General features: G+C 38.0%; 1 protein-coding gene across 1 annotated transcript in view; it reads right to left on the bottom strand.

Moving 5' to 3' along the window:
• Positions 1-26,343, bottom strand: part of SLC9A9 (solute carrier family 9 member A9) — a 212,752-nt gene that overhangs the window by 127,841 nt on the left and 58,568 nt on the right. The window contains exons 7-8 of the mRNA XM_074153102.1: positions 1,583-1,721; positions 717-822 (exon numbers count right to left, since the gene is read on the bottom strand). Of these exons, the coding sequence (XP_074009203.1) occupies positions 717-822; positions 1,583-1,721 (245 nt within the window). The remainder of the gene's footprint in view (positions 1-716; positions 823-1,582; positions 1,722-26,343) is intronic.

Genomic DNA, 26,343 nt, shown 5'->3' with positions numbered 1-26,343 from the left:
GGTTGGGATAAACGCTATCCATTTCCAATTTTTGCCTAAACTCCTGTGGACTCTTATGTTGTAAAAAGCAGTCCCTGAGTATATACTTGACTGATTGCACAATTTCTTTCTCAGTATTAACAAAAAACCAATCAGATCTCATGTCTTTCTACCCATCACTGGGACACGACTATACTTTTCCTGTTGCAAAAGGTGTTCATGGAGGCGCACTGAACAAGATTTTATTTATTTTTTTTTTTTAAAATCCAGAGGTGGTTGCAACCCGCTGGCAATGTTGGGGACGACTCTTTCCTCTGTGTAGGCATTGATAGTGGGGAAAAAGGAGGAGGGACCAGGACGTGCAGTGCATGCAGATGAGCACACTGACAATCACATGGCACTTCCTCATTTGCTTCCTCATACTTACTGTCAGCTTCGGTCCTACAGCTGGGCAGAAAATAGCGGATCAATAGTGGGACTAATGGTAATAGATGGTACAATAGATGTAATAGATGGGACAAGGTAGGGAAGAAAGACTGAGGCCTTTCGCCTGATCTAGTCTGTCTGGAAGAACTATTCACTCTACAGATTTGTTCTTAAAGATGAAAACATTTCCAATATAGCAAATGGCTTTTCGAAGCTTTATATACGATGTCATGCCCCAAATAAACATGCCAGTTTCCCATACTCAAGGCATATTATAAAACTGCTTTCATTCAATAAAATGCAATGCTTACCTGTAAGACCAGCGGCTTCTGCTGATAAGAAGGCACTCCAAGATAGGAGGAAAAACAGACCTGTCTCCAACATAGGGAACTCACACAGCTTTGTAAATTTTGTCAAGTGCTAAAAGATTACTAAGGAAAAGTAAAAACCCAACTGTTTTTTAAGCTAAAATTGTCCCCAGCCTGATAAAGGATGAAAGAAAGCAAGCTCCCCCACCACGCTCATCTATACAAGTTGAATCCAGGAAACACTGCCCAGCTTCTAAACTATTTTAAACAAAGAGGATAATCCAGCACAGGTTTTAAACAGGTGAATGCTGCAAGTTGGCCATTTCAAGTACTTTTATGGTTTTTGAACTAATGCCTAATTGATTCCATTTGATATTCTTTTCCCAGGAAAAGGGAAAAGAAAGCAATTTTGTCCAGTTTTGTAAGCAAACTGACACTTGTTTACATTTGCATTTTGCATTTGCATTTTACATCAATGCAAGAAAGATGAAAATTGCTGCCCTTTCTACAATAGTATTTTATATGAAGAACTGTAAAACACAAGAAAAAATGTAGGACAACAGATATGCCTTTTATTTCTAGTTTAGGTAATCTGACTGACTTGATTTGTAGTCTTGTGTTTGCCATGTATTTTTGTACAATTGTTGATAGTCTGTAGTTCATAAATTAATGTTTTGACCTCAAAATACTTCAAAACACTTATCTAAAAACAATTATTTGCAAATAGTAAAGACCAGAGTCTTGTCTGTTAAAAAGAAATTTGCATATTAAGTTCTTTGTGGACTCTGACAAGATGGTCAGTCTCAGATATTACACATTTTTCCCAACATATACAGATTTTCTCTCTGAAAACAAACCATAAAGGATATTAAAGCTGTGACAACAGCATAAGAGGATCCCATGGCAAATGATCCAGCAAAGATCCCTAGGAAATTTCCCACGGACTGGAAGAAAGCAGCAGCATCAAACACATTAGGATTCTCCTTAGGACTATAAATGGATATGGAGCTGAAAAGAAAACAAAGGGATGGGGGAGAGAAAAAGAAATAACAAATTCAATCACATCGTTATGATATTGGAATCAGTAATTGAAAGCGGACATTTTCAGGGACTCAAAATGCAAAACAATGCTTCTCTGGGCTGATAGCAGATGGGAGAGCAAAGCAGATGGAGACTTGGGGGGAGGGGAACACGATTTATTTTCAAGGTATCACACTGGAAATCAATAGTCTACTGCCAGTCAGTAAACATTTTTATACTAGAAGTGCCATAAAGAATATTGTTTCCAGGCCAACTAAACATTAAAAGGTGGTAGGTGTATAAGAAAACTGCAAGAAAGATAGATAACTTTGAATTATTTATTGGCCGTATGTCTTCAGAGCAGTTATATATTCACAAATATTCGTGATAAAAAGTGGAGCTTTATGGCTGAGACTCAAACAGATGACACAAATCACAGCAGGTACCAAACCTGCAGCAGCAATCTTGTCATAAACCACCTACTAGTTCCCTTCTTGGTGTAACCCTTCATAAATAGAGCTGAAAGCGTATCAGGAGCTCAACCATAGGAAACCTTGTGGACAGAATGAATGTTGTCCTACAGAAAGAAACTACTGCAGTTGTCAAAGGTCGTCTCCTATATCCCACCCCTGAGTACGGCCATCAAGAGTGTTTTTGAATGGGAAATGATGCCGCCAAAGGGAAGACTGTGCACTAAAGCATTTTTGAGAGTTTCAGGGTTGTTATTTGCCGCTAGTCAGTTACTGCCCAGAATCTAGTAACACCAAGGGTGTATGCCTTTTTTCTTGTTGAAACATTTAACAGATACAAAATAGCCCTAAGCCTCCCAAACACTAATTAAGCAACATTTTAGATCTTTGTGGTTCTGTTGCTTTTAGTACTGTAGGTCTTTTATGTTCATTGTCAAAGAAAATGTACTGAGCTTGGCATTGGATTCCAGAAAGCAGCTTGGATTGCTGGAAAATTATTGGTATTTTAATCATTAAAAATTCAGAATTTTTAAAATATTTTGAATATTTTAAGCTCTTGCATATTAAGAACATGATCCAGGCAGTCTGATGTCTTCCATCTGGAGATGAGGCTTAGAGATGAAGCTCTGCATGGAGGATTTTCTAAACAGTTGCATTCATTTAGGAATCTCCAAATAACATGAAGACATGTGGAAACAGATCTCATGCTTTCAGTCTGGAAAAAAGGCATAAGGATTCTAAAGGCATATGGTGGAGCACCGCTAAATGCAAGTGCTGAATACTTATCCACTACAATAGAATTTACTAAGCAGCAAAATCTGGTATCTCCAGTTATGCTAACCAGCAGCACCACAAAACTAGTGACATGATTTGTAGTGGAAAGTACTATTAATGTAAGTACACAAAATATTGTTCCCAGAGGAAATGCTAATCGACAACCTGTTGCTTTCTAAATTTTCAGTCCTCTTTCAACTGTGACTCTCTTAGACCAGAGGTCAGTTATTATTCTTTGCTTCTCTTGCCTTCAGATGATTCTTGAAATGTTTGTCATCTCTAGCCTACTCAAAATTTATTGTTTTAGATCCCGTAAGAAATAATGAACTATATTAAGCCAGAGATACATTCTCTAAACTGATGGAATAGCTCTATCAAAGGAAATCCTATCAGCTGTGACACTGTACATTTATAGTCTAATTTACTAGGTGTATTTTGTATACTTACGGAGGGCTTCAGTTAGTTATTTAAAGTTGAAACTATTTGGTAGTGTAACCAGAACTGTTAGCTATGAAACTTTTAGGCATGTCTTGACAGCAAAGCAGCCACTTGATTCTCTGATATTTGCCCCAAATAAGAACTGCAGGTGCTGTTCTGTGTTGCTTAGTGAACTATGAAGCAGGAATGTGCCACTAGTGCTGCCACAAGCATTGAGCGGTGAATTCAGAGAGGCCAACCTGCCTACACCCTCAAAATCAAGGAAAATTCTCCAAGTATACTGATGGCCTCTGCTTGCGGAAAGGTAATAAAAAGTAAAACAAAAAACTTGACATGGAGTGAAAGTTTAGTAGCCAAATGTAAGCTATAGCCATTAACTGAGTCTTTATTAAGTATGTTAACCTTAAGGAAAGAAAAGTTGACTTTGTTAAGACCAGTTAGGGTTCCAGTTTGCCCTCCAATTTACCAACAGCTTTCAGGTATGGAGAAAACTAGAAGAAAGAATCCTATTCTGAATGTAGTTATTTCAGGAACAAATACGGAGTGAATCATTCTCACTGGGAAATTTTTCTACTCAATATGCCCCTCGAACCCCATGTTTTTTTAAAAGCACCGTAACACAACATATGCTCATTATGCTAACCGTGGTTTCTGGTGTAAATCTTTCCAGAACGCAGGTTTCCCTGCAGCTCATAGTATTTAGTTCTAATTTTCATTTTGCATTATTCTTTACTAGAGCTATTATTTCTTTTTCTGAATATGTTTCTTCTTTAACACTAAATTTATTCCTTTCAAGTATCTAAAATACATACTAATTTACTTGATAATTTTTCAATATAAACTGTATTTCAACGGAACAGAATTTTATCCTGTTTATTCCAGTACTTCCTGCCAAGCCAATTATTTGACCTGAAACCAAAATTGCAAAGTTTAACACTGGAGAGAACCATAGTTACACTTAGAGTGCCTCTACTGTTCTTCCTTTTCCTCAGAGAGTAATTCAAAAAAGATGCTGTTATGACTTTCCGTTTCTGGTATCTGCTCTTTGTGCTTGATACAAAACGGGTTGATCTCAGTCCATGAACAAGTGGTGTGTGTGAGTTTGATACTAAGTTTGAAACTGTGTTTAGTTTTTGATTGTTGAACTAGTATAAGAAAAAAGAAAAGGGTTTATTTCTGTAAATTTGTATCAGAGGTATATTAAGAAAGTTCTGAAAATAAATGCAGTAGAAAACAGTTTTCAGAGATTGATAGGGGTCTGGAGAATAAGTCTTCTGAGGAGAGGCTGAGGGAGCTGGGGTTGTTCAGCCTGGAGAACAGGAGGGTGAGGGGAGACGTTATCGCTCTCTACAACTACCTGAAAGGAGGTTGTAGCGAGGCGGGGGTCGGTCTCTTCTCCCACATCACAGGCGATAGGACAAGAGGAAGTGGCCTCAAGTTGCATCAGGGGAGGTTCAGATTGGATATTACAAAAATTTTTACACTGAAAGGGTTATTAAGCATTGGAACAGGCTGCCCAGGGAGGTGGTTGAGGCACCATCCCTGGAGGTATTTAAAAGATGGGTTGACACAGAGCTTAGTGACACGGTTTAGTTATGGTTTTTTATCAGAGTTAGGTTGATGGTTGGACTAGATGATCTTAAAGGTCCCCTCCAACCTAAACAATTCTATGATAAATGAACAGAACCAATGACAAAGGTATGCTTTATCTACCACCCAAAATGAGATGGAGTGAGGGCAGGAAGAAAAGATTTTTATTAGGTCCTCACTGAATGTTTGATAAACATATCTTACAAACACCTGTCCTAGTCCTTACTACCTATCTATATGTAAGTTTGGTAATCTCTGCCTCTCCTTCAGGTTGGAGTAAAGAATAATAATTAGCTTCTTTACTGGTTCTTATAAGGATTAGCTAGCACTTTCTATATTAGAAAACTATTAAGCAGATCACTTTTTCTTTCCAGTTTTTCTGTGCTTCCTTGACCAAATAACAAAGGACAGGGTCAAGTGCTTTCACAGCTTCCAAAAATGAAATACAGGCAATATACATTTATACAAGAAATTGCGAGTTAGAATGGTAGCTTTTGCTTGAAACAGAAAGAAGGATTAACGGTTTGTGCCAGTTCCACCATACTGACTATTCTTCTTCCCTCCCCTCATCTGTTAAGATCATTTTAGGATGAGGTTCAGCATGACGAAGAATGTTTCTTTCTATGGACTTATATGGGGATATAACACTAAAGGTCTCCAGGACAAGCAGAAGTGTTATTGCAATAGAAAGAGTACAGTCACATTTCTAGTTACATCTTAATTGATTACTTTCTACATCTTCAGTTATTCTCAAGGAAAATATCATTTACCCATAAGATCCTTCTCTTCCTGTAAATTTTCCCAGTCTGTGAATGTAGCACAATGTATTTTCCTTTTAGGACTAGAACAAAGATTTTTCAATAAGTCATGGAAGTTTTTTGAGGAAAAATCTGTAGGTGAGGTTAAATCTTGTATCCTGCCTTTTGTTCCAGTCAAGGCCTGACGCGCCTAGGGCTAGCGTGGCAGCATCAAATACAGAGATGTTAATCAGTTGTAACTAGCAGAAGAGCACAAAGACCCTTGGTTTTGATCTAAGCCAAAGTGATGCAATGTGTATGTGATGAATTTTAGAAAAAGGCAATATGCTGAAGAAAATACACCCAAGCGTCAGAAGGAAAATGTGTGCAAATGGAAGAAAATTTCTAATTGTATGATGTGGAATCCATGACTAGAAATAACCAGTAAACAAACTGTTTTATTTCTTTCTTCTTTCTCCTGTATATTTGACCAATATGAAAACAAACAGCTTATTATCTTTGGAGAGGAAGATTTCTTTCTACTTCCTAAGCCAAAGGGCTTCCTCTTGCCCAGTGGCCTCCTTCGTATTTGCCGCACTGTCATGTGCCACACAATAGTGCGCAGAATAGAATCAGGAACAATCTAAAAAAAAAATAATAATTGTACCTGAAAATACAGGAAGGTCAGATATTCCTTAAAATACTTTCATTGAATGAAGTGGGGTCTCCCTCAGGTGATAAATAATTATAGAACTACATGGTGATTTAATCAGCTGCTAATTAAGAAAAATAAAACAGGCCAGGAAAAAATATTCTAGAGTTCAAGGTTGTTTTTAAGAGGAAAAGAAGGTTGTTTTTCCCTGACCTATACAGAAAAAGGTAGGTCACTATCCTGTGTTAGAAAAGTTGGAGCTTTCAGAGAAGTGGATGACTGAACTGAACAATTTCTGTTCCCACACAACTTTTTAACTATATCATTTTCCTAAAAGTGTTGGAAGAAAGTCAAAAAGAGGGAACGGTAATTTTCACACAATGTAAGTGTTTGAACTAGAAGCTGGATGTGAAAGTGCATGCAGAACACCAGACACCTACACCTTCTCTTGGCAAGTTTTAGGTTGGTAAAGCCTTGCAGGCTTCCTCATAAAATAGCTCCTCACATGGTAACAGTAAGTAGATGAACTATAAAAATGTAAATAAATGTGTAAGATTGGGGTGTGATTATACTAAGCCAACAAAACCACATACGAAGTAGAGAAGGTTTGCAGAGAATGAAGGGACAGCAAAGAAGAGACACACCAGTGCAGGAAGGCTTTAGGACTAGCAAAAGCAGCCAATTGTAGCAATAGCTTGAGGCAAATATATGAAATAGATGAAAATTTCCAACAGCAAACAAGCTTACTGTATTTTTCAGACATGTTTAAAACAGTGATCAGTAAGCAACACAAATGCACAGAAGGTGCATTAAAATAACATAGATGAGTCTTCTGTACATCCTTCTGTATAAAGAAATCTGTCTCCTTGGAATTTATTCCTGACAGTATTTGCAAACGTTTAGAGAATTAAGGCTCTGGAAACATGGATTTCACAGAAATATATATATTAAGCTTTCTATTTGTATGTGTATAAGAACTTAAAAAAAAAAAAAAAAAAAGGGTAGCGGTGGCTGAGTTACTGCTCAAGTGGCTGGCATTTGAACCTTCATTTTTCTGGATATCCAAACCTTTATTCTCCTTGGCAATGCATTACGTTTTTTTTCCACTCACAACTTGGTTTCAGCACACTGCTGGTAGGGCTACCGGTTTAAATTCTAGAAAAAAGGTCTAGCAGTTATTTTAGAAGCTATCTTCTAGCTGGGATTACACTCTGTTCCTTTTTCTCTGTCATGGAATATTTGCCTGCTCTGTTTTCTGCCCTGACTTCTGTTCCTTTCTAGATTTGTCCAGACTTTATGAACTGTTATAGGACATTTTATTTTGATTACTTTAAACCAAACTAACACTTACTGTTGTCGTACATAAGGCTTTTACTGTCTATGAAAACCTTTCTCAAAATGGATTTGTTATCAGTTCCGAAGTGGCTAGCTAATGGCAGATGTCAAAGCACAAGCAATGCTCAAAAGTAAAGCTGTCATAGACTTTATGGAAAATATAAATTTTCCCATTTATGAGCAAAAGCAACATCTGCATGAAAATAAAAAAGGAATTCAGGCTCTCTGCTAGGTTCTCACTTAACATAAAATAGCATGGGCTAGTTCTACTGTCTCAGGCTCCTTTTTAGGTGACACAAAGCATCCTCAGATCTGATGTAACTGGATAAGCTAAGTCCTTCAGTGGTATTGCAAAGCAGCTGCAGAATTTGAGTGACTCTGTCCCTTAACTTGGGCAGTCAGAAATGACTTTAGCTCATCAGGAGTCATTTTTGGTAGCTAATGCTAAATATTTTCTACACTGGTAATTACTTCCGTTTTCTTCTGTGTTCAGGCCTGAGCTGACACATGGCAGAAGCCAGAGAAAATAATAAGTAGTTTGTGTCATTCCAGGCAGACTTTCCCTAATGCAGATCTTAGTTCTTATCTACCCTTAAAACATCAGGGATGGCAGAAAATCTGTCATTCTCCCTCCTTCTCCTCTGCCTCCCTAGACATTACCCTTAGGAAGCTTGCTCTGCCTCCAAGGGGGGGCTTGGAAACCATCTCTATCACGGTGATCCCATTCTTGCCCTGAAAATTCCACCACCTTTGCCTTAAAAGGACCTGATATCTCACCCACCTCCATGGGGTTGAACCCAATATCCTGGTGCCCAGGGAAAACCTCTGCAAGCCCCTCCTGACAGAGGTGCTGGGAGCATCCTCTCCCTCTCATCCTGATCAGAACTCGGTCACTACAGTCCTGGAGTTGCTACAGACACATAGAAAGGAGATGTGAGATGACAGTTTTGACAATAAGTAATGATGTAATGGGCCTGCAGGCTAAAAAAGTTCAAGTCTAAAGTCATATCTGATCTGGTGTGGATCTTCTCTACCCCTTTGCGTCTGAGAAACGGTATGCACTGTCCTAACATATCCGTACAAATATCTTAACTTTTCATTACCTTGTTCTAGGCAAATACTACCCTATTTTTATCTTTGACAGAAGGAAATCTGGATGAACAGCAACCTGGACTTAAAAGTCTTTGTAAAAGAAAATCAAGGCTTTAATAGTAAAATATGTTAGCATTTATCTGAGGCTTGGTATAAGAATGCTTCATTCTCAAATGACTGCTGTTGCTTCTAAATGTCTAATTTTCATAAATCTATTTGAAAATATCACAGTCATTTTCTAGTGACAACTCTTTTCCAAAAAGCCTGTCCCGTATCTTTGAGAGGAATGAAGCACATCAGCAGAAAACAGATGGCTGATAGTGGGTCGTCTGTGACAGCGTGTGCTGCATTCTGTGGTATGCTATTACCAGTGTCTGACTGTCCTTACTTATGAGCTGATCATATCAAAAGGCAAGTAATTTGCAGGTTTCTGTGCCTGCAACTATGATCCTTTCTCATTTGGGTATCAGAACTGTAATCCAATTCAGTGTTAATTTCCATTTTGCATAAAGAGAAATGGCCTGTGTATCTAGAGCAGCTTGGTCTGTTCTCCCAGTTAGGGAGCTCTTAGTGGCTTCATCAGCTGCAAAGATGCATATACTGCAGAGAAAGTAGAAAAAAAGAATCAACCACCAAGGAACATATATATAAAAGTAAATTATTATTGCATTAATATGAAGAGCTGGATTTCTCCTCTGCCTTGCATCTCTCTGTAATCACTTATGCCTATGCAAAACAGAACTTATAAATTAGAACAGTACTGTAAAATATATGCAGTTTTTCTGCATAGAAAGCATGACTGTAAAAGTTACAAACCAGTGATGTATCAAACCACCAACTCTCTGAGTTAACAAAAAACAATGAATGAGGAAAAAAAATTCTCCAATCAGTATCTGGAGGAAAAAATAAATAAATTCCTATATGTTATTTGAACCAAATCTGCTACATCATGCTAATTAAACAACCCAGGCAGAGCATTTCCAGTGAACAATAGTACCTCATACTTTGTGAAGGCATCTTTAGGCATCAAAGAAGTGCAATAATACCCAGGATACATGTCAGCTAAAACTATTTCCTGAACAAAAAGAAAATGGTAAAAACCAAAAAGAGAACCTAAAATTTAAATTTATATATTGTGCCATTAAGGGAACTAGATGTTCTGTATGTGTTAACGCTATTACTAATATTTGTCTATGGGCCTGAACTATCTTTTTGCTTCCCTACTCCTGATACCCAAGTTAAGAGAGTCTACTCCTAGCTCTCACTTCTAGAACCAACCATCTGAACTTGTAAAATGATGTTATGATTTGTGTTTCTCTAGTAATAGTGTGCAGCACTTACTTTCTTCATATATGGCTAGATCCTTATCTCCTGTCACCCTCACATTATTCTGCTTCATTATATCATTCTTCACCTTTTTATTATCCTTCAATTTCTTGTCTGTGAGCCACTAGCCTCCAGAGTTACTCAGAGCAGAATTGATAAATATTTATCACAAAACAATTGCACAACCTTCCATTTATGTGACAGTTCTTATCATTAGTCCAGGGTGATGAGCCCCTGAAATAAAGATTTTCAGTGAAAATGATATATCTCTTTTGAACGACAAAAACTGAATTAATGTGTAATTGCAAGTGTTCTATGAGTGTAGGGAAGAGAGTTTAACGTGCTCATGGAGGCGTAATTCCATCCACAGCTCAGGTTTATTTGTACAAAAGTGGCAAAATGTGATACTATGGGACTTAATTTACTCTACATACACAGATTGCAAAGAATACCAGAGCACACTAACAAGATGCTGACTGATGTGGCCATAGGAGGTAAGAAAGGTGATTATTGGAAGGATGGGTGGTCTTAATTAAACCTCCCTTTTGTACTAAAGTTGTTGGGATAACTCCAGGATGAGACCAATAACCCTCATCTTTTACAGTGACTGCATTCTTGCAAATAAATGTGGTATTTATCTATGTCAATTGAATTCTACCTCCCCATTGATAAAACGACGTAGGCTGATGGCTGCCTGCACTGAGCGATACACATTAGAACGCTGCAGCAGATTGCCACTGAATGACTATGATTTACTGCCATTCTGCTTGAGCGCTCTAGATAGATGAGAAACTGCCTCAAACTACCATTACAATGGTGAGTCTCTGAAGTAACTCCACGGATTCAACACAGTTGTTCCAGATTTACATTGATATCACAAAAAAAAAAGTAGAATATGACCCAAACACTTTAAGGAACATTTCAAAGAGCTTGGTTAGCCATGAAAAATCCCTTGCCCTTATGGGTAACTAGTAGAGATTAAGCGGAAACAGTTTGCACTGAACCTTTACTGAATTGTAATTTTCTTAGAATCATACAGCCCATGATTTTGCTCAGGAGAATCTTAAGACTGAAATAACAGAAAGTGATGTATATTTTATGCCAGACAGTAGTCCCTTCATTTAGGATTTCACTCATCATTGTAACATTGTAGCAGAACTCAGTATACCTGTCTGCAGTGTGAAATACTGAGGGATGAATAGCAGCCTTCCAGTTGTAATAGCTAGTCCTTATCCTTCACAAATGCATAGTCTACTCACATCACCCCCCTTGGGGTTTAAATCAACTCCTCCCTGAGAGTTAAGCCATTCTAGAGATGGTTAAACAGTACTAAAGTACACCATAATCTTCTCTGAAATCCCCTCGAATGAATCTGAACGAAGGGGTGGAGAGGCAATACCAGATTGCTTAGCTGATCAATGAAAGAACATGTACAGCAGGCTCTTATTTAACAAAGAGCTTTTCTCTTCTGTGGCCTCTGCTTATGAGGATCCTGAGACTGATGTGTTCAAGGGTGGTGTGTCCAATTTCTGTTCACAGAGAGCATTCCACATTCACAGGAGGCCTGTCTGTAGACAGCTCGATACACCCAGAGGCAGCATGAGGAAGCTCTAAGTGCCCTGTCCTACTCATCTCAAGGCAAACAAATAGCCTGTTCTTTCACTGCTTCTCTCCTCTTTGTCAGTGAAACAGGAAAGAATCCCATTCTTACCACTGGTCCATGTCACTCCCTGTTTTAAGTGTAACAGAGGATGTAAAGGTTACCTGTACCTGAAGGACAGAATTGGGAGCATGCTACTGGTGATATGTTACAAAGAACTCAAAGCATTAAGCGAGGGAGCAGGAGAAACGGAAAGGAAACTATATCTTTATGATTCTACCAGATCTCAGTCTCTTAAAAATATAATGTATGAACCACAAGCTTTCGTAAATTTTTCTTAGGCACAACAGTAGTTTTGTTTTTTCTTCTGTTTTTCCTCTGTGTTACCTCCCTGAACTAAACTGTCCATGACACAAAAGTAATGTAATGAAGCTGGACTGAATGATAATTTCTGTTCAGAACAAACCTAGAGTTTAGTAAGTAGTCAAGGAAGTACAGTACTCTTTGTTAAGAGATCTGTGAGCTACTGTTTGTGTTTAAAATATTGTATCCCAGACAGAGCTAAGTCTGCTGCTAGAGGATGCAGGTAGTGGCTGGAGCAGATGGGTAGTCTGTTGCCAATGCTGAAGTGCTGTGCCATGCCAAACTTCTGGTCTATCGACAGCCTCGGGCTTTTTTGCTTCCAGAATGTTTTCTGTAAGAGATTAAGAAAAGAGCCCCCAGTCTCCCTTCACACAACTTCAGCATCTTTAGAAACTTGTGAACAAAGCAGTACGCTGAGGGGCCTCATGCTGAATGCAACTGATGAAGATAAACTACACTAAATCCTATAAAAATTAGAGTGAAAGGAGTCTGAAAGTCTATCTAAAGTTTTTTCTGTTTCAGTGTTCTCCCTCACCCGTGTCCAGGACTCTCTAATGTGTAATAAATAGGAAGACATGTAGTCCTTAGTGTGTGTCCACAATTTGGTATGTGGTCCCTGTACAGTCTGTGCTTGCAAAACACATTTTATCACAGTCAGAAGGGGTTTAAATAGGAAAATAGTTTTACATTTCATGTACATTATTAACATCTGGAGAACAGTTTGTCAATCTTCTACCCAGATTCTTGTGGAGATTTAAAAAAAAAAAAAAAAATTAATGCTGTGAGAAATATTGGAAACAGATGCAAACAAAATGGGCCACGTGATTCCTAACGCACCTGGACCATACAGTGGATGACCCTGCCTCAATCCTGACTTGGAACAACCTGACCTTGAGGTCAGTGCAAAACTTCCCTCTTTAGCCACATTTTAATAGGGAAAATAGTATGCTATTATCTCAGGTAACATAGTGTGTTGCAAGTGACATGAAGCAAAATCTTAAGGGAAGGATAGTACGTTTTGTTAGCATTGCAGTTTGCCTGTGAATTTTTCCTTTGCATTAGACATTAGCACTTTATAGGGATGGGTCACATCTTTTTTTCCCCTAGTGAAGACACACCCAATGTACTCAGTTTGCTGTCTCTGTGCTTCGGTTGAGAACACAGCTAGTAAGAGAATGAGATTTTCAAATCTTGGTGCACCTATTTTTTTTCATGTGCCCACCAAACAGATGATAATTTTTGCCTCTTGCTAATCTGGATGAGCCAGTAATCTAAAGAAGGAAATCTTTTTAATCTCCTGAGCTGTTCAATCCCACCGACATTTCATTATTGAAAATATTTTCTATATTTTTCTTTTAAAAAATGGAAAGGCTAGGGAAAAATGACTCCAGCGTTGTCTGAATGAAATACTATCCTGATAACAGAGCTTCTCTCACAAATATTAGTTCCACTTCTATTGCTTTATAATAAATGGTTGCAGCTGTTGCCATGGCAATTTTCATTTTTAAAAATGTATCCAAGTGAAGACAAGAAATGCAGCTGTTACCATGAGAAAGTCTAAAATAAATCCAGATGTGAATTGTATCCTCTAGTGTTGGCAGTAATAATGTCAGAAACAAAAGATGTTACATGTTTTGTCTTCTTGATATACTGGAGCTGAGGATGGGGATTTAGGGATATTCTGAATTGTAGGTCTCTGTTCCTGATCCAAATATAGCAAATGAACAGAATGAAATTCCACCTTAGGGAAAGGCACTTCAGTTGCTAGAAAATCTGGTCAGCCTTGCATAGAGAATGGCAGTAATATTCCTGTAGGAGCAAGGTAGCCCTGAAGCTCTCCTCATTTATTCTGATAATATGCTAACATCTTGTTTTTTACAGCTTATAAAAAGAAAAATCCAAGCCATAGTAGAAATTTTAAAATTGCAATCTTACCTATTGCCTGTTGCCTTATCACTCTGTAGCCTGAACGCTCGTTAAAATCACTGCTATATCTTTAATTTTAGACAAAGAACATTAAAACAAAATGACTGCTCAGTGCTCTACAAGGAAGGTAGAACACAAGTCCCAACACATGTATATAGTCATCCGCTGGAAAATTGCACTGTAGTTGGGAAGGTATAATCTATTTAAGTCACTTTAGAGAAAAAACCATTTAAAGAGCGATTTCTGAGAAGATGATAAAGGAACAGCTCTGGACTTATTTCAAAGTGAAAAAAAAAAAAAAGTTTGGAGCTATATCTCTAGCAAATGCTGACTGAAGAGCAGTTGCCCAAAGCATGAACAAGACAGGTGTTTAGAGACGGACTGTGTAGTCTGACAGAGTTTGGGACTTGGGCAGGATGGCAGATGGGTTGAAAGGTAGCTTTGCATCTGTCTTGTACCTTTTCTCCTTGCCTAGGAGCTGCAAAAGACTACTTTGGCTGAAGCCACTCTAAACTGTAGCTGGCCATCCACAGCCTCAGTGGTTCAATTCAGCAGCTTGGGACTGCCGAGAACAACAGAGATGTAGCTGCTGAACCTTGTGGAAATTGTTTTGCTCAAGTGTTAAGTCAGTGGTGATTATGACACCTCTAAATACCCTTTACTCTGGAGGATTACTCAACTTCACTCATGGTAAATAAAACAAAGAGTATTCATCAGTTAAGCAGTGAAGTTCACGGGGATAGAATTTCGGTCCCAAACTCCAAGGCAATCATAATGGTAAAAATTCTTTTTAACCTTAAATATTATAGAAAGAACTAGAACACACACATTCCATCTTTCTGACTTCTATCTTATCTCAAAACTCTTGGTACAGTCTTTATTTCCCTATCCCTGCTACAGGAGTTTCAAACGAGAAGCTAACTTTAAGCAGTGCTACATAAACACAAGCCACTCTTGAAGAACAATCTAAAAGCTAAGTGGAATCTTGAAAATAATCTAAATAATAAAATCCTAAAAAACCCCCACAGTTTCCTAATATATACTTCAAATCACTTAATCAAAGAGACCTTATACCAAATATATTGGATGGTAGTTCTTGCTTTGATAAGAATGCGTTATTCATAAGTATATATGCTAGGGTTTTTGGACATATAACTGGCAGCTGGTTATGAACTATTCCTCAACGGTAAGATTAAAAGAGTTAAGTAAGATCTCCCTTTGTTTAAAATTAAGGTATCTGCTGTTACCTGTGGCCTAGATCCAAGGCAGTGTGGAAAATTTCACAGAAATGATAGGCAGCCAAACAGACGTTTTTTCTTTCTGGATTTGTGAAGACTCCATTGATTTATGGATAAACATTTAGTATAACACACTAATTTCCACCACTTAGTTTTAAAATAGATACTTTCCCCAGACAGGCAGTTCCATGAAGCTTAAACACAGCTATTAATAAAATGAAAATAATTCTGCCTAGCTTCATTACCCTTATAATTACTAGAATGAAGGAGTCTTGCCTCACAAACCTTGCATTCAACTCACTAACAATACACAACGAAAACACTCTCCTACCTATGGGCTAAGTCCTGCTAACTCTAGAAATAGAATGTAGAACTGTGAACATCCTAAAATGATGGTTTAGAAATACCTTTTAACATTACTCTGTAGGAATAAAAACACTGTAATAAAGAAGATCATAGAATCATAGAATGGTTAGAGTTGGAAGGGATCTTAACGATCATCGAGTTCCAACTCCCCTGCCATGGGCAGGGACACCTCCCACTAGACCAGGTTGCTCAAAGCCCCATCCAGCCTGGCCTTAAATGCTTCCAGGGATGGGGCATCCACAACCTCCCTGGGCAACATGTTCCAGTGCTTCACCACCCTCACAGGAAAGAATTTCTTTTTGGTATCTAATCTAAATCTCCCCTCTTCCAATTTAAAACCATTACCCCTTGTCCTGTCACTACATCTCCTGACAAAGAGTCCCTCTCCGGCTCTTCTGTAGGCTCCCTTCAGATATTGGAAGGCTGCTATGAGGTCTCCCCAGAGCCTTCTCTTCTCCAGGCTGAACAGCCCCAACTCTCTCAGCCTGTCTTCATAGGAGAGGTGCTCCATCCCTCTGATCATCTTCGTGGCCCTCCGCTGGACCCGTTCCAACAGGTCCATGTCCTTCCTGTGTTGAGGACTCCAAAGCTGGACACAGTATTCCAGGTGGGGTCTCACAAGCGCAGAGTAGAAGGGTAGAATCGCCTCCCGTGACCTGCTGGCCACACTTCACTTGATGCAGCCCAGGATCTGGTTGGCTTTCTGGGCTGCCAGTGCACACTGCCGGATCACTGGCAGCCCAGAAAGCCAACCGGATCCTGGGATGCACACTGTTAAATGGTCCAGGAGGTTGAAATATTTTCTTCAGGAATACTTTCATCTAGCTATAACCCTTTCTCAGTGAGTCTGAGGCAGAGCACAGCAGCCTGCCAGGCACTCTATTATTCTCATTTCTCTCACTATCGTTTCTGGCTGTGCTTGCTACAGATCAGTAGAACAATATAGAAAGGAAGAACTGTTTGATTTCTTTTAAGTGAGTATAAATATGCAATGAATGGGGATACAAAATGAAAGTGTTGTATGTTTAAAAATTATTTCACTTCTGTGAGACTTTGTAATGGAGAAATTACTAAGAGAAAATTGCAAATATCACTCTATTCAGTGTATTGTTGGGATGCTATTTTGTTCAAAGTTTTCATCATATTTAAACCTTCCTTTTCAAAATCCAAGTTCTAATGTCACTAGGTCTCCCCAGAAATGTACTGAAATATCATTACAAATCCAAGTAACATACACATATGCATATTACATTCAGAATATGTAGATCATTATAATTAGCAATTAGTTAGGGAACATCAAAGTACCAAACACATTAAGAGGAAACTGGTAACAAGACTAGATTTTTTATTTTGATACAAATTTGCTTTACAGCAAATGTTCATAAGTCCCATTTCCCTAATCGCAGTAGAAATGAGCAAGCTTTGTCACACTGTTCTCTCTCAGGGCCACTCACACAACTGCTGCCCTGAGTGTTCTCTGTCTTTCAGTCTATTTCAGCTCATACCTGCAGCATGCCAGGCAGTGCCCTCATTGTATTTGGGTGTTGTTTTTTCATGGTTTGTGACTGTCAAAATGACACCATTTAGACTATATTTCCATGTTGCATTTGCACTTTTTGTGAACGCTTTTTTTAAAAAAAATTTAGGCATTTTGCAGAACCAGTATAGAGAAAATACGTTTGTGCTTATCTTGGACAGAAACCTTACAACCACATAATTACGAAGCTTTCTCACTGTACCACTTTGAAATTCAGACTTGTCACTTCTAAGGGGAGGAAAGAGGAAATTACCCACCTGTTACTCATGCATCTTTCACCCTTGTAAAAATGTGCCAAAATCAAGCAATTTTTTAAGGTTTCTGAAATGTTTAGTTGACAAATCTCAGCAGAGGTATGATAAACTTCATCAACTAAAAATCTTCTAAGATCTCATTTATATTAGGTATGTGCCATCTAAAATTGAAATATCATTTTTTCCTGGGATCGTTGCTCCGCAAACTCTGCCATCTACTGTTTCACCAGCCTTCAGAACTGACCATCACCATCCCTCTCTCCTGTCCTCATTATCTCATCTGTTTGTCACAACATAATAAGGAGGATAACAGAGAGATTTGTGTATCAGAAATAAGGACAGGGTATCTCTTGGCTTTAGGGAATGAAGGAGAGCATGTTGAGTTTAAGGTCCTAGCGTATCTTTAGAAATAATTTATTTCCATCTCAGATGGGAGACAAAGGACTGGTGACTGCAGCAGAAGTGGTGGAGTAGGTCATGCAATTCAGGGGAATGGGCAGAGTGAGATAGAGATGGTGACCCTTGTCTATTGAAAAATAAAGGAGAGAGAAGGAATAAGATTGAGATCAAAATAAAATCAGGTGGAAACAGAGAGTGGAACTCTATAGCTATTGGAATAAATTCTAAGAATAGAAATTTGCTGAGTCTAACCATTTAAGTAGCTATGAAATGGAGTAGCTAGTGGTAAACAGTTTCTCCTCTTGCTGTGCCTGGCACTCGAGAAAGGCAGCTGCTTGCTACTGTTATCAATTATTCTCTTTGCTCAAGTGACAAAAGTATATTCTGAAAGCATTAAAGTTCCTAATCCAAAAGGTGAAACATGCACACTGAAATAATGTCTTGGGTATGGAGAGAGGGAGATTTCTGCGTATGAAAAAATACACCTAAAAATTACATTTGATTAAAATGGTTACTGAAGGTGCATCTCAACTCCTCTTCTGTAAGGCATGAAAGTATATTTGAGGCATTATATAACTTTTGAGTACTTGATAACCTTTGCGTTATTTTGATGTGCTTTCTGGATGATTCCCCATGCAGACATAAGTATATATGTACACGTGCACATGCAAAAGAATTTTATGTAGAGTTATGTCGGTTCACTCTAACAGAGTAACATTTGAATCTTAAAAGATCAAGGCTTGCAGTGGGAACCAGTTTACCTGATGTTGCTGTTAGTAAAAAAAACAACAAAGCAAGGATCACTAGAGACTTCAGTCTTTCCTAGTGCTCCTGGGTAGCCACTGGAAATATACAGTCCATTCTCCTACAGTGTGGACAGGTTCTTCTTTCATGTAATGACAACCTGATCTCTGAAGAATAAAAGAATTTTGATGGGAATTTATCCTGTTGTAACAAAATCTCTGTCTCTTGAGGTAGCTGTACTTTTCAATACTGTACTTCTGGGAAGGATTTGAACAGTGAATAGGTATTTGTGGGTACTCAGTAAATGAAATGGCAAGCTCTTCTTCACCTTTCTGATTCATACTTCTTTTCTGTCTTCCCTGCCAAGAAGACTTGAAAAATGTGGTGATCTACTGCAAGTACCAGACAGACACTTACAGACATAGTATCTCATCCAGAGAGGATGAAATGAGCTTTCTTTTGTAACACTTCAAGGGAAATAGTATCAATACATTCATTTTAAACTAAAAGGAGTTGTCTCTGTAAGTAGAATTAGACTCTGTATGTAATTATCTTGCTCTCAGAAAATCTCTTCTTATTCACTAGAGAAAGGTTATTTGGATAAGAAAAAACATCTGGAAGAGCTCAAAAAACAAGCTGACTCGTACCATGGTGTACTTCAGTTCTGAAGAGTTCCCAATAGAAATCTTTGAAATGAAGAAGCTTTGATGCCAATTTGGTCATTTGTATGGAAAATGTAGCTAAATAATTGCCTCTTAGATGTGATTTGCAAGCACTGCAAGCAGCGTTCTTAATTCTGAGCTTGCATTTCATATTTATAAATGTTATCAGTTTGTTTGTGTATAAGTGGACAGAAATACCTGCAGCTAGCCTGATTTGATTGAATATGACAAGTATAGACATTCCCAGCTGATTTGAGCTAAGCTACATTTTCATACATCCCTGAGGGCAATCTCCATAAAAGTACTCACTGAAATCTATTCTAGCTTAGCAGACTGCAACTGAAGGCTGCCTATTCAAATAAATTGCATAAAGAAAACAGAGCCAATTAGATAACTTATAGCTAGAAAGACCTTTAGCATGTATTAACTAGAAGCTAAGTAGAATATTAATGTGGAGCTGATATTGGAAAAAGGGAGATGAAATATTAAAAAGTGAAAAAAACCAGAGTGATGAGGATTACCTCCTTGAAGACATTCTATTCCAAGTCTCCATTTTCATACTGAAATTCCAGCTATTATGTGCATTACAGAAATTCCATAGCATTTTTCCCCTGATTCAAGCACAACACTGGTGTGTACACTAAAGTTCATGGAGAAAAAAGAAAGGAAGTTCTATTACACAAGGACACCATCATTTTATGTGGGATTTCCTCTGTTCTGGGAAAGAAGCTCTTTTAAAGTTCCTGCTAATAGCAAGTTCGGTTAGTTTCCCAGTGCTCACATCTCCTGTTCCAGATGGTCAGTGACGTGAAACTCTAATTATCATCAACAAAATAAGCTGGGACTAAGCCCTTCCTCAAAGGTAAAAAGAGCAGATGGACAACCGTAATTTCATTATTATAGAAATAATAGATGGAAAGGATTTCTCATCCACCTTTTAAAATCACTCACTAACTTGTTGCACAATTAATTATTTCCTTTATTAATTTGTAAGATACTCTGACTGGTTGAATGACTGGCTCAGTACATAAGCCTTTCTAACAATATGGGGAATAGCAGCCAAATTCATCTTGTCTAAGGGGAACCAGTAAGTGAAATGTTTGGGCTGAGCTTCCCTCCAGCATTTTGTTTTCTGTCAGGTTTTCATGTAATTCTATTTTATTCCCCTCCACAGTGTCACAGCCATCCCTCCTCAGGAATCTTCATGGGAATAAAATCACAAATAGTATATATCTGGAATGAAGTAATGGATGTCTCCAGAGATGCAGTTAGTCATTTTTCCAGGACTGTAGCTCACAGGCATTGAAATCCCTACATTTTTGTCAAGGGTTCAAGGTTGTGCAAGCAGTACCATGTAGCAAGTCTTCCTGTGCCTGTTGTTGTCCAATGCTGGTCTCACTTTGATCTGTGAGTTCTAGGTCAGGCTTTGCAAAGGCAACCACCCATCTAAGGCTGCCGCTGCTCAAGCTAGAAGCCTCAATTAGAAGCCTCAGTTCCTCCAGTTCTGCCAAATTAATTTACGTAAAGACAGCTCCAAAGAAAGGGTCTGGGCACAACTCACTGTGTTTCTGGCAGAATCTTATTCCTTTTCTGAATTCAGATTCATTACCTGATTGCAGCACGCAACTCATTAGAACTGGCTGTCCTAATTCCGATACTTTTCACTGTTTCTTCACAGTTCAGGAACACATTCTACTGTACGACTTAAGGATTTCAAACATAGACATTCCTAAAAAAACAACATAAAACTGCAACATTGCACCAGAGAAAAATGATCAGGTTTTCCTCTGCATTGTTATGAGTAAACAACCATTTCTTTCCTCTAAAGAGTCCTAGCTACAGGTCTCAGTATCACTGTCATGATCTTCTGTGTTTACACAGTATGCCATATCTTGGTTTCTCACTGTGTCTTGTCTTTTCTCACTCTTGCTTCTTTTCTCTGGCCATGCCTTCACAATCTCCTTTTTGCTTTCAGCAGTTCAATTTCTTACCTTCTCTTACCATCCCCATTTCACCATCTCTTCCCACCTTTAGAAATCTATATGCCACCTGTTTTCTTTAAGCAGAAAAATGTTGCATGCGTTAATCCCTTTTACCTTTTTGTCATCTGTCTGATGGCACAGGTGTTTGCATTTCCCTCTTTTTTTCCCTTGGCTGGAAGCGTGTCTCTGTGCATACTTTCTACAATAGTTGGCAAGGAATGAGGCTTATACACTTTTGAAAAAGAAGTACCTGGGCTGAACAGCTTTATGTGTAGGTACACTAAAGCTATTAATTGTGTCTGCATAAGGGCCCTTGTGAATAGAAGGGTTTCTTTTACACTATTACTTACTGACACTGATACACTATTACTATACTGATATGCTTAGGCTGTGTGAATAACATCTTGTCTGCACTCAGAAACATGTTGGAAATAAATAGAACTTAAATGAGTTTCTTTTTCACTCCAGTGGTTGAAATAGTATAGTCAAAGACACTAAGAAATTGCATAAATACATAGTTAAAAAAATGCCTAAAAATACAAGGGCAATAAAGAAACAAACTTTCATTTTTCATATGTGATGACTGAATACTGAAGCAATCATATATTTTGCTATTTGCTAACGATGCCTAATAAATCTCTGCAGGAGGTATGGGATACAAGCTGACACACTTCACCATGTTCTTAGACTGAATGTACTCCCAGTTACCTGCAGATGAGGAGGAAACTGAAACAAAGGCAAAGTGTTGGCTGATAGAAAAGTCTTTGTTTCTTAATTGACTGCATGATACAAAAGGTTTTCAGATCGTACATGTGGAAGCCCACGATACCACTTTAAAAGGCCACTTTCTGACTATAAATGCAGTTTAAGGGAAAAATATGATATGAGAATATTCAGCTGTCTTTCCTTGGCAAAACTTGTTATTCAGTGGGTCTAGGGATCAAAGTGTGGCAACATCTATACAGAATAATGCTCCAAAAATGGAAAGCCAAAGGATCCAAATTAGAGACAGTCTATGACAAAAGAAGAAAGCTTAAAATAATTGTAAAGGGACCCTCACATCTACTGAGATATGCATCAAGGAGACACCCATCATAGCTTTCAAAGCCAATATTATTTCCTGCAAATCCCAGTTTCCCAACTTCATTATTCAGCAGCATAGTTACAATATCTTCTCATGTCCTTCACTGAACTGCTAATTTTAATATATAATAAACAAGGAATCGCAATTAGAAACTGTGAAAATAAGAAAGTAACACTTGCGGATAACGGATAGTTACCTTACCAGGCCAATGACCAAGTTAAGTGAAACATAAACTCAATATTTGTACCTATATTTGGTATTTGTCAAATGTCTGTTTCTTCGGTTTCTGATTACATTTTACCCCTGCATAAACTACCTTCAAGTTCAATGACATAACAACAGAATTAAAACCACAGAATTAATAAAAATACAGGTAAACAAATAAGTAAACCCAGAAAGGTTTAAAGGCTCTTATTAATTTTCTGTTTGAAATCCATTTGATCAAAAGAGTTTCTTGTATTTTGAAGAGATCTGAACGAAACTTAGTAATATCATAAGTGTATCTATCAGTAAGAATCACCAGTGTGGCAGAAGGAATTCTCTTGATTTCCTAAGGCAATTATAGGGATCACTGTCTGAAAAATGTCAAGCTTAGAGGGTGGTCAGCACAAACTGAGCTGAACCCTGGCTTCTGAGTTATTTCCCCTGGAAATGGATACTGTTTTTCAATAAACTTCTCATTCACCTTTGCTGTGTTACTTTAGAAGGCCCCACACAAGCTTCTAGGAGAACTCCTGCCAAGAAAGAATGGTTTGAACATGATATTAACTTGTATAAGCTACTACAAGACTAGAATGAAAGTATTTTTTGAGCAGAGTATATATGCGATGGCAAAGATATGCTATGACATGCGTTGGTTCATGTCCATCCTGGAAATACTTAAGAGGAGCCATGGTTTCCTCACTGGGTATAGCAAAGCTGACCATCACCTTTTGCCATTTGCCCTGCCTCTTTTCCCCTCAATACTCTGCCCTGGCATCACAAACACATTGAATAATTAGAGTTCCTCCTTTATACTTTACCCTACTGTAGCAGATAAGCCCTCTTCATGCTTAAGAAGGAAGGACAAAAGCAAGATGAAATGGGCAGTCTCCAAACTATTTGTCATAAATTTCAAGCTTTTTAAACTATTAAAAAGGGGTCTGGATTTTATGGACAGTTAATTTATCAAGCACAGGTATGGTGTCACATGCTGTCACTAGATGATGAAAAATGGACTTGAAATATATCTATTGTTAGAGAAAAACTATATTTCAGGAACTTTGGAAAATGTAATTTCTTCATCATGGTAAACTGCTTGGTAAATCTTTGAACCAATCCATATAAGCTTACTGTGTAGAAGGGGGTTGCAGTACCCGTCTATCAGCACAGATTTTGAGGGGACAAAAAAACAAGGGGGAGGGGGGGGGGAGGAAAGTTAACTATTCCAGTCCAAGTTATCTGGCCAATCTGAATTCCTGAAACAATACTGCATCTGTGAGCATCAGTGGTTAAAGCTCTGGTTGTTCTAAGAATTTAGCCTTTCAGTGTTGGTCCTAGACTTTTGCAAAGGGAGCCTTACAGCCTGACTGTCAAAATCTGGGCCTTTCATTGCCCAATTTTTGCTAATAGGCATGAATGAACTTTGTGGAATCTATATAACCAGTAGATACCTTACAAAAGAAGCAGGATATCCTTTTCAAAACAATCCAGTACTTTTTGTTTACGTTCCTCTTCACCTTCTTCCGAACCTCCAAGGTTACCCTCTCTTCCTTTACATACCATTTAAGGTACTTAAAAATGGCAATCCAAACTTCACAAGAAAACTATCCTTGCAGTATTACTCTCCTCTGCCCAGAAATATCTATACTTCTAAGCCTTCTAGGGCAATTAGCATTTTGACATGGGAAGTCTTCATTTCATATGTCAGCTAGTTTCTGTGTTCTCTGGCTTCAGTGCTGTGTGATCCTCAACCATGCTTTTCATCTCCAGGATTTTCACTTCATTCATGTATCAAACTGTTCTTGATTGCACATAACAGCTAGTAAATCCATTCCTTGCCACATGTCACAATGTCACATGTCCTGTGTCCCCTGGCTCCCACTCACTTGTTTTGATCACTTACAAAAGAAACTGCCATACGTCCCTGCTGCCCGTGTGACTTCCACACTGTCACCTCTGCTGGGAAGGGGATGGAACTCATCAGGTCCAGTGAGCAGTGGTAGAGAGCCGGCAGAGAAATGAAGTCATGTCTTTCACATAATGATGATATAAACACTTCTGACACTGACTACAATGGAAACATCTCTCGTGTAATGTTCTCTTAGATAATTTGTTAGCAGGGAACACGTATCAGTATTCATTACTGCTTTCCACATCCTGCACTCACTGAGCACTCAGCATGAGGAAGATTAAATAGCTTTGCTAAATAAACTGTCTCAATGCTAATGACCTGTTCAGCTACTTTTCAGTCACATCTCAAGCTATTCAATGCTTTTTATACAACTTCTTCTACACTTCATCAAATTTCTCTGCAAATGTGTAAAAACTATGCCAAGTCCAAACCTACAGCATGTGCACTCAAATTATATTTGGATGTTTTCTTCAATAAGTGATATATAGTATGAAGACAGAACAATGAAAAAGGAATGAAAGTGAAATAAGAAGTTAAAACTCATGACTTGCTCAAAAATATCCATAAGTTATTAATTTTCAGCCAGATTCTGCTGTCTTCATCGCACACAATTCCAACTGAAGTTACTGGGACGTTTCTCAATTTTGATGTTTAGAATGTGGTCCACTGCTAATAAGTGCCAAAGTGCACAGGCAGCTCACTGTAGTTGTCTGTAAAATTCTATCTAGAAACGTAAGCAATGATAAACATTCCTTGGTCTGAAATCTCTGAATGAAACAGATCACCTTGCATGTCGTGTCCTATAGCATGAATGCCTATGCATATCTGAAGCTGAACAAACCGCTGCTTTCTGATGTTCAGGGAATGAGATGGCAGAAGGTTAAATTTATAGCCAAGAGAACAACTTTATGTGTGCTGGAATATTTGTAAGCTAAATTTTGTTGTTATTTTTGCAAAAAAGCTGAGGAAGTTGAAAACTCAGGAGTTAGAGGATACAAACAGTGGTACAAAAGGTATCATCTGGAATCCTTTATGAAAATACTCACTACATCATAGACCAACCCTCAAGAAAGCAAAAGAAGTCATTCTATGCGGTATATATTATGATACAGCGATACAAGAAACATAATCTTAAATTATATTCTTTCATTCTGGAAGCTACAGAGTAAACTGGGGTAAACTTTCTTGGTGATGAAATACAATGTATCTGAAGAAGGGAGAATGGTTTCTTTCTTAAAAATTGTAACAAAAATATGATTGGAAAGATCTTGTCATAAAAGGTTGTCTAAAATTAAATTCCAAATAGTGAAACAATCTCTAATCATAAAGACTACAAGCGTATTTAAACACACTCAGAAGCAGCTCAAATTTCTTATTTTTCCTACATATGTTTTGTTTGTTTCAATGTTAGCATATATGAAACACTTCTACAGATAAAGCTAATGCTGTGAATGGACATAGAAGGTGGACACGGGTGCCCAGTCAGTTTCCTGGAAAACAAAGCACATAGGAAATATTCATGGCATAATTAGTCATAAAAGTTTTTCTGGGTAAAAGCTGACATGTTTAGTCATCTAATAAGTATTGTCTTGTAGGGCTCTATTGTTATTTTTCTTAAATATCTCAAATCCTTGATATAAAACAGGCTAAAAAATTATTCATTTTGAATATTTAAATCCTCATTTTCTTCCAAAATGTTTATTTTCTGTGAAAATTCTCACAGACTTTTTATTAAAAGGAGGATTTTGCCCTAATAATGAAAATTTCTAAGCAACTCTGGAAGTTACTTATATAGGAGAAAATCCTTGTTACATCTACAGTTCCCTTGCTTATAGAGGCCTTTCATTGTATGAGCTCTCCCAGATGCGCAACAGCTTGTCAGCCTTTTTGCAGCCACTGCTGTCAGTTTGATTCACAGTGATCCCTCC

The sequence above is a fragment of the Numenius arquata genome, chromosome 9 (assembly GCF_964106895.1).
Source record: "Numenius arquata chromosome 9, bNumArq3.hap1.1, whole genome shotgun sequence".
Lineage (NCBI taxonomy): Eukaryota > Metazoa > Chordata > Aves > Charadriiformes > Scolopacidae > Numenius > Numenius arquata.
The sequence above is the reverse complement of the archived record's forward strand: the minus strand, read 5'-3'. Positions and strand labels throughout refer to the sequence as shown.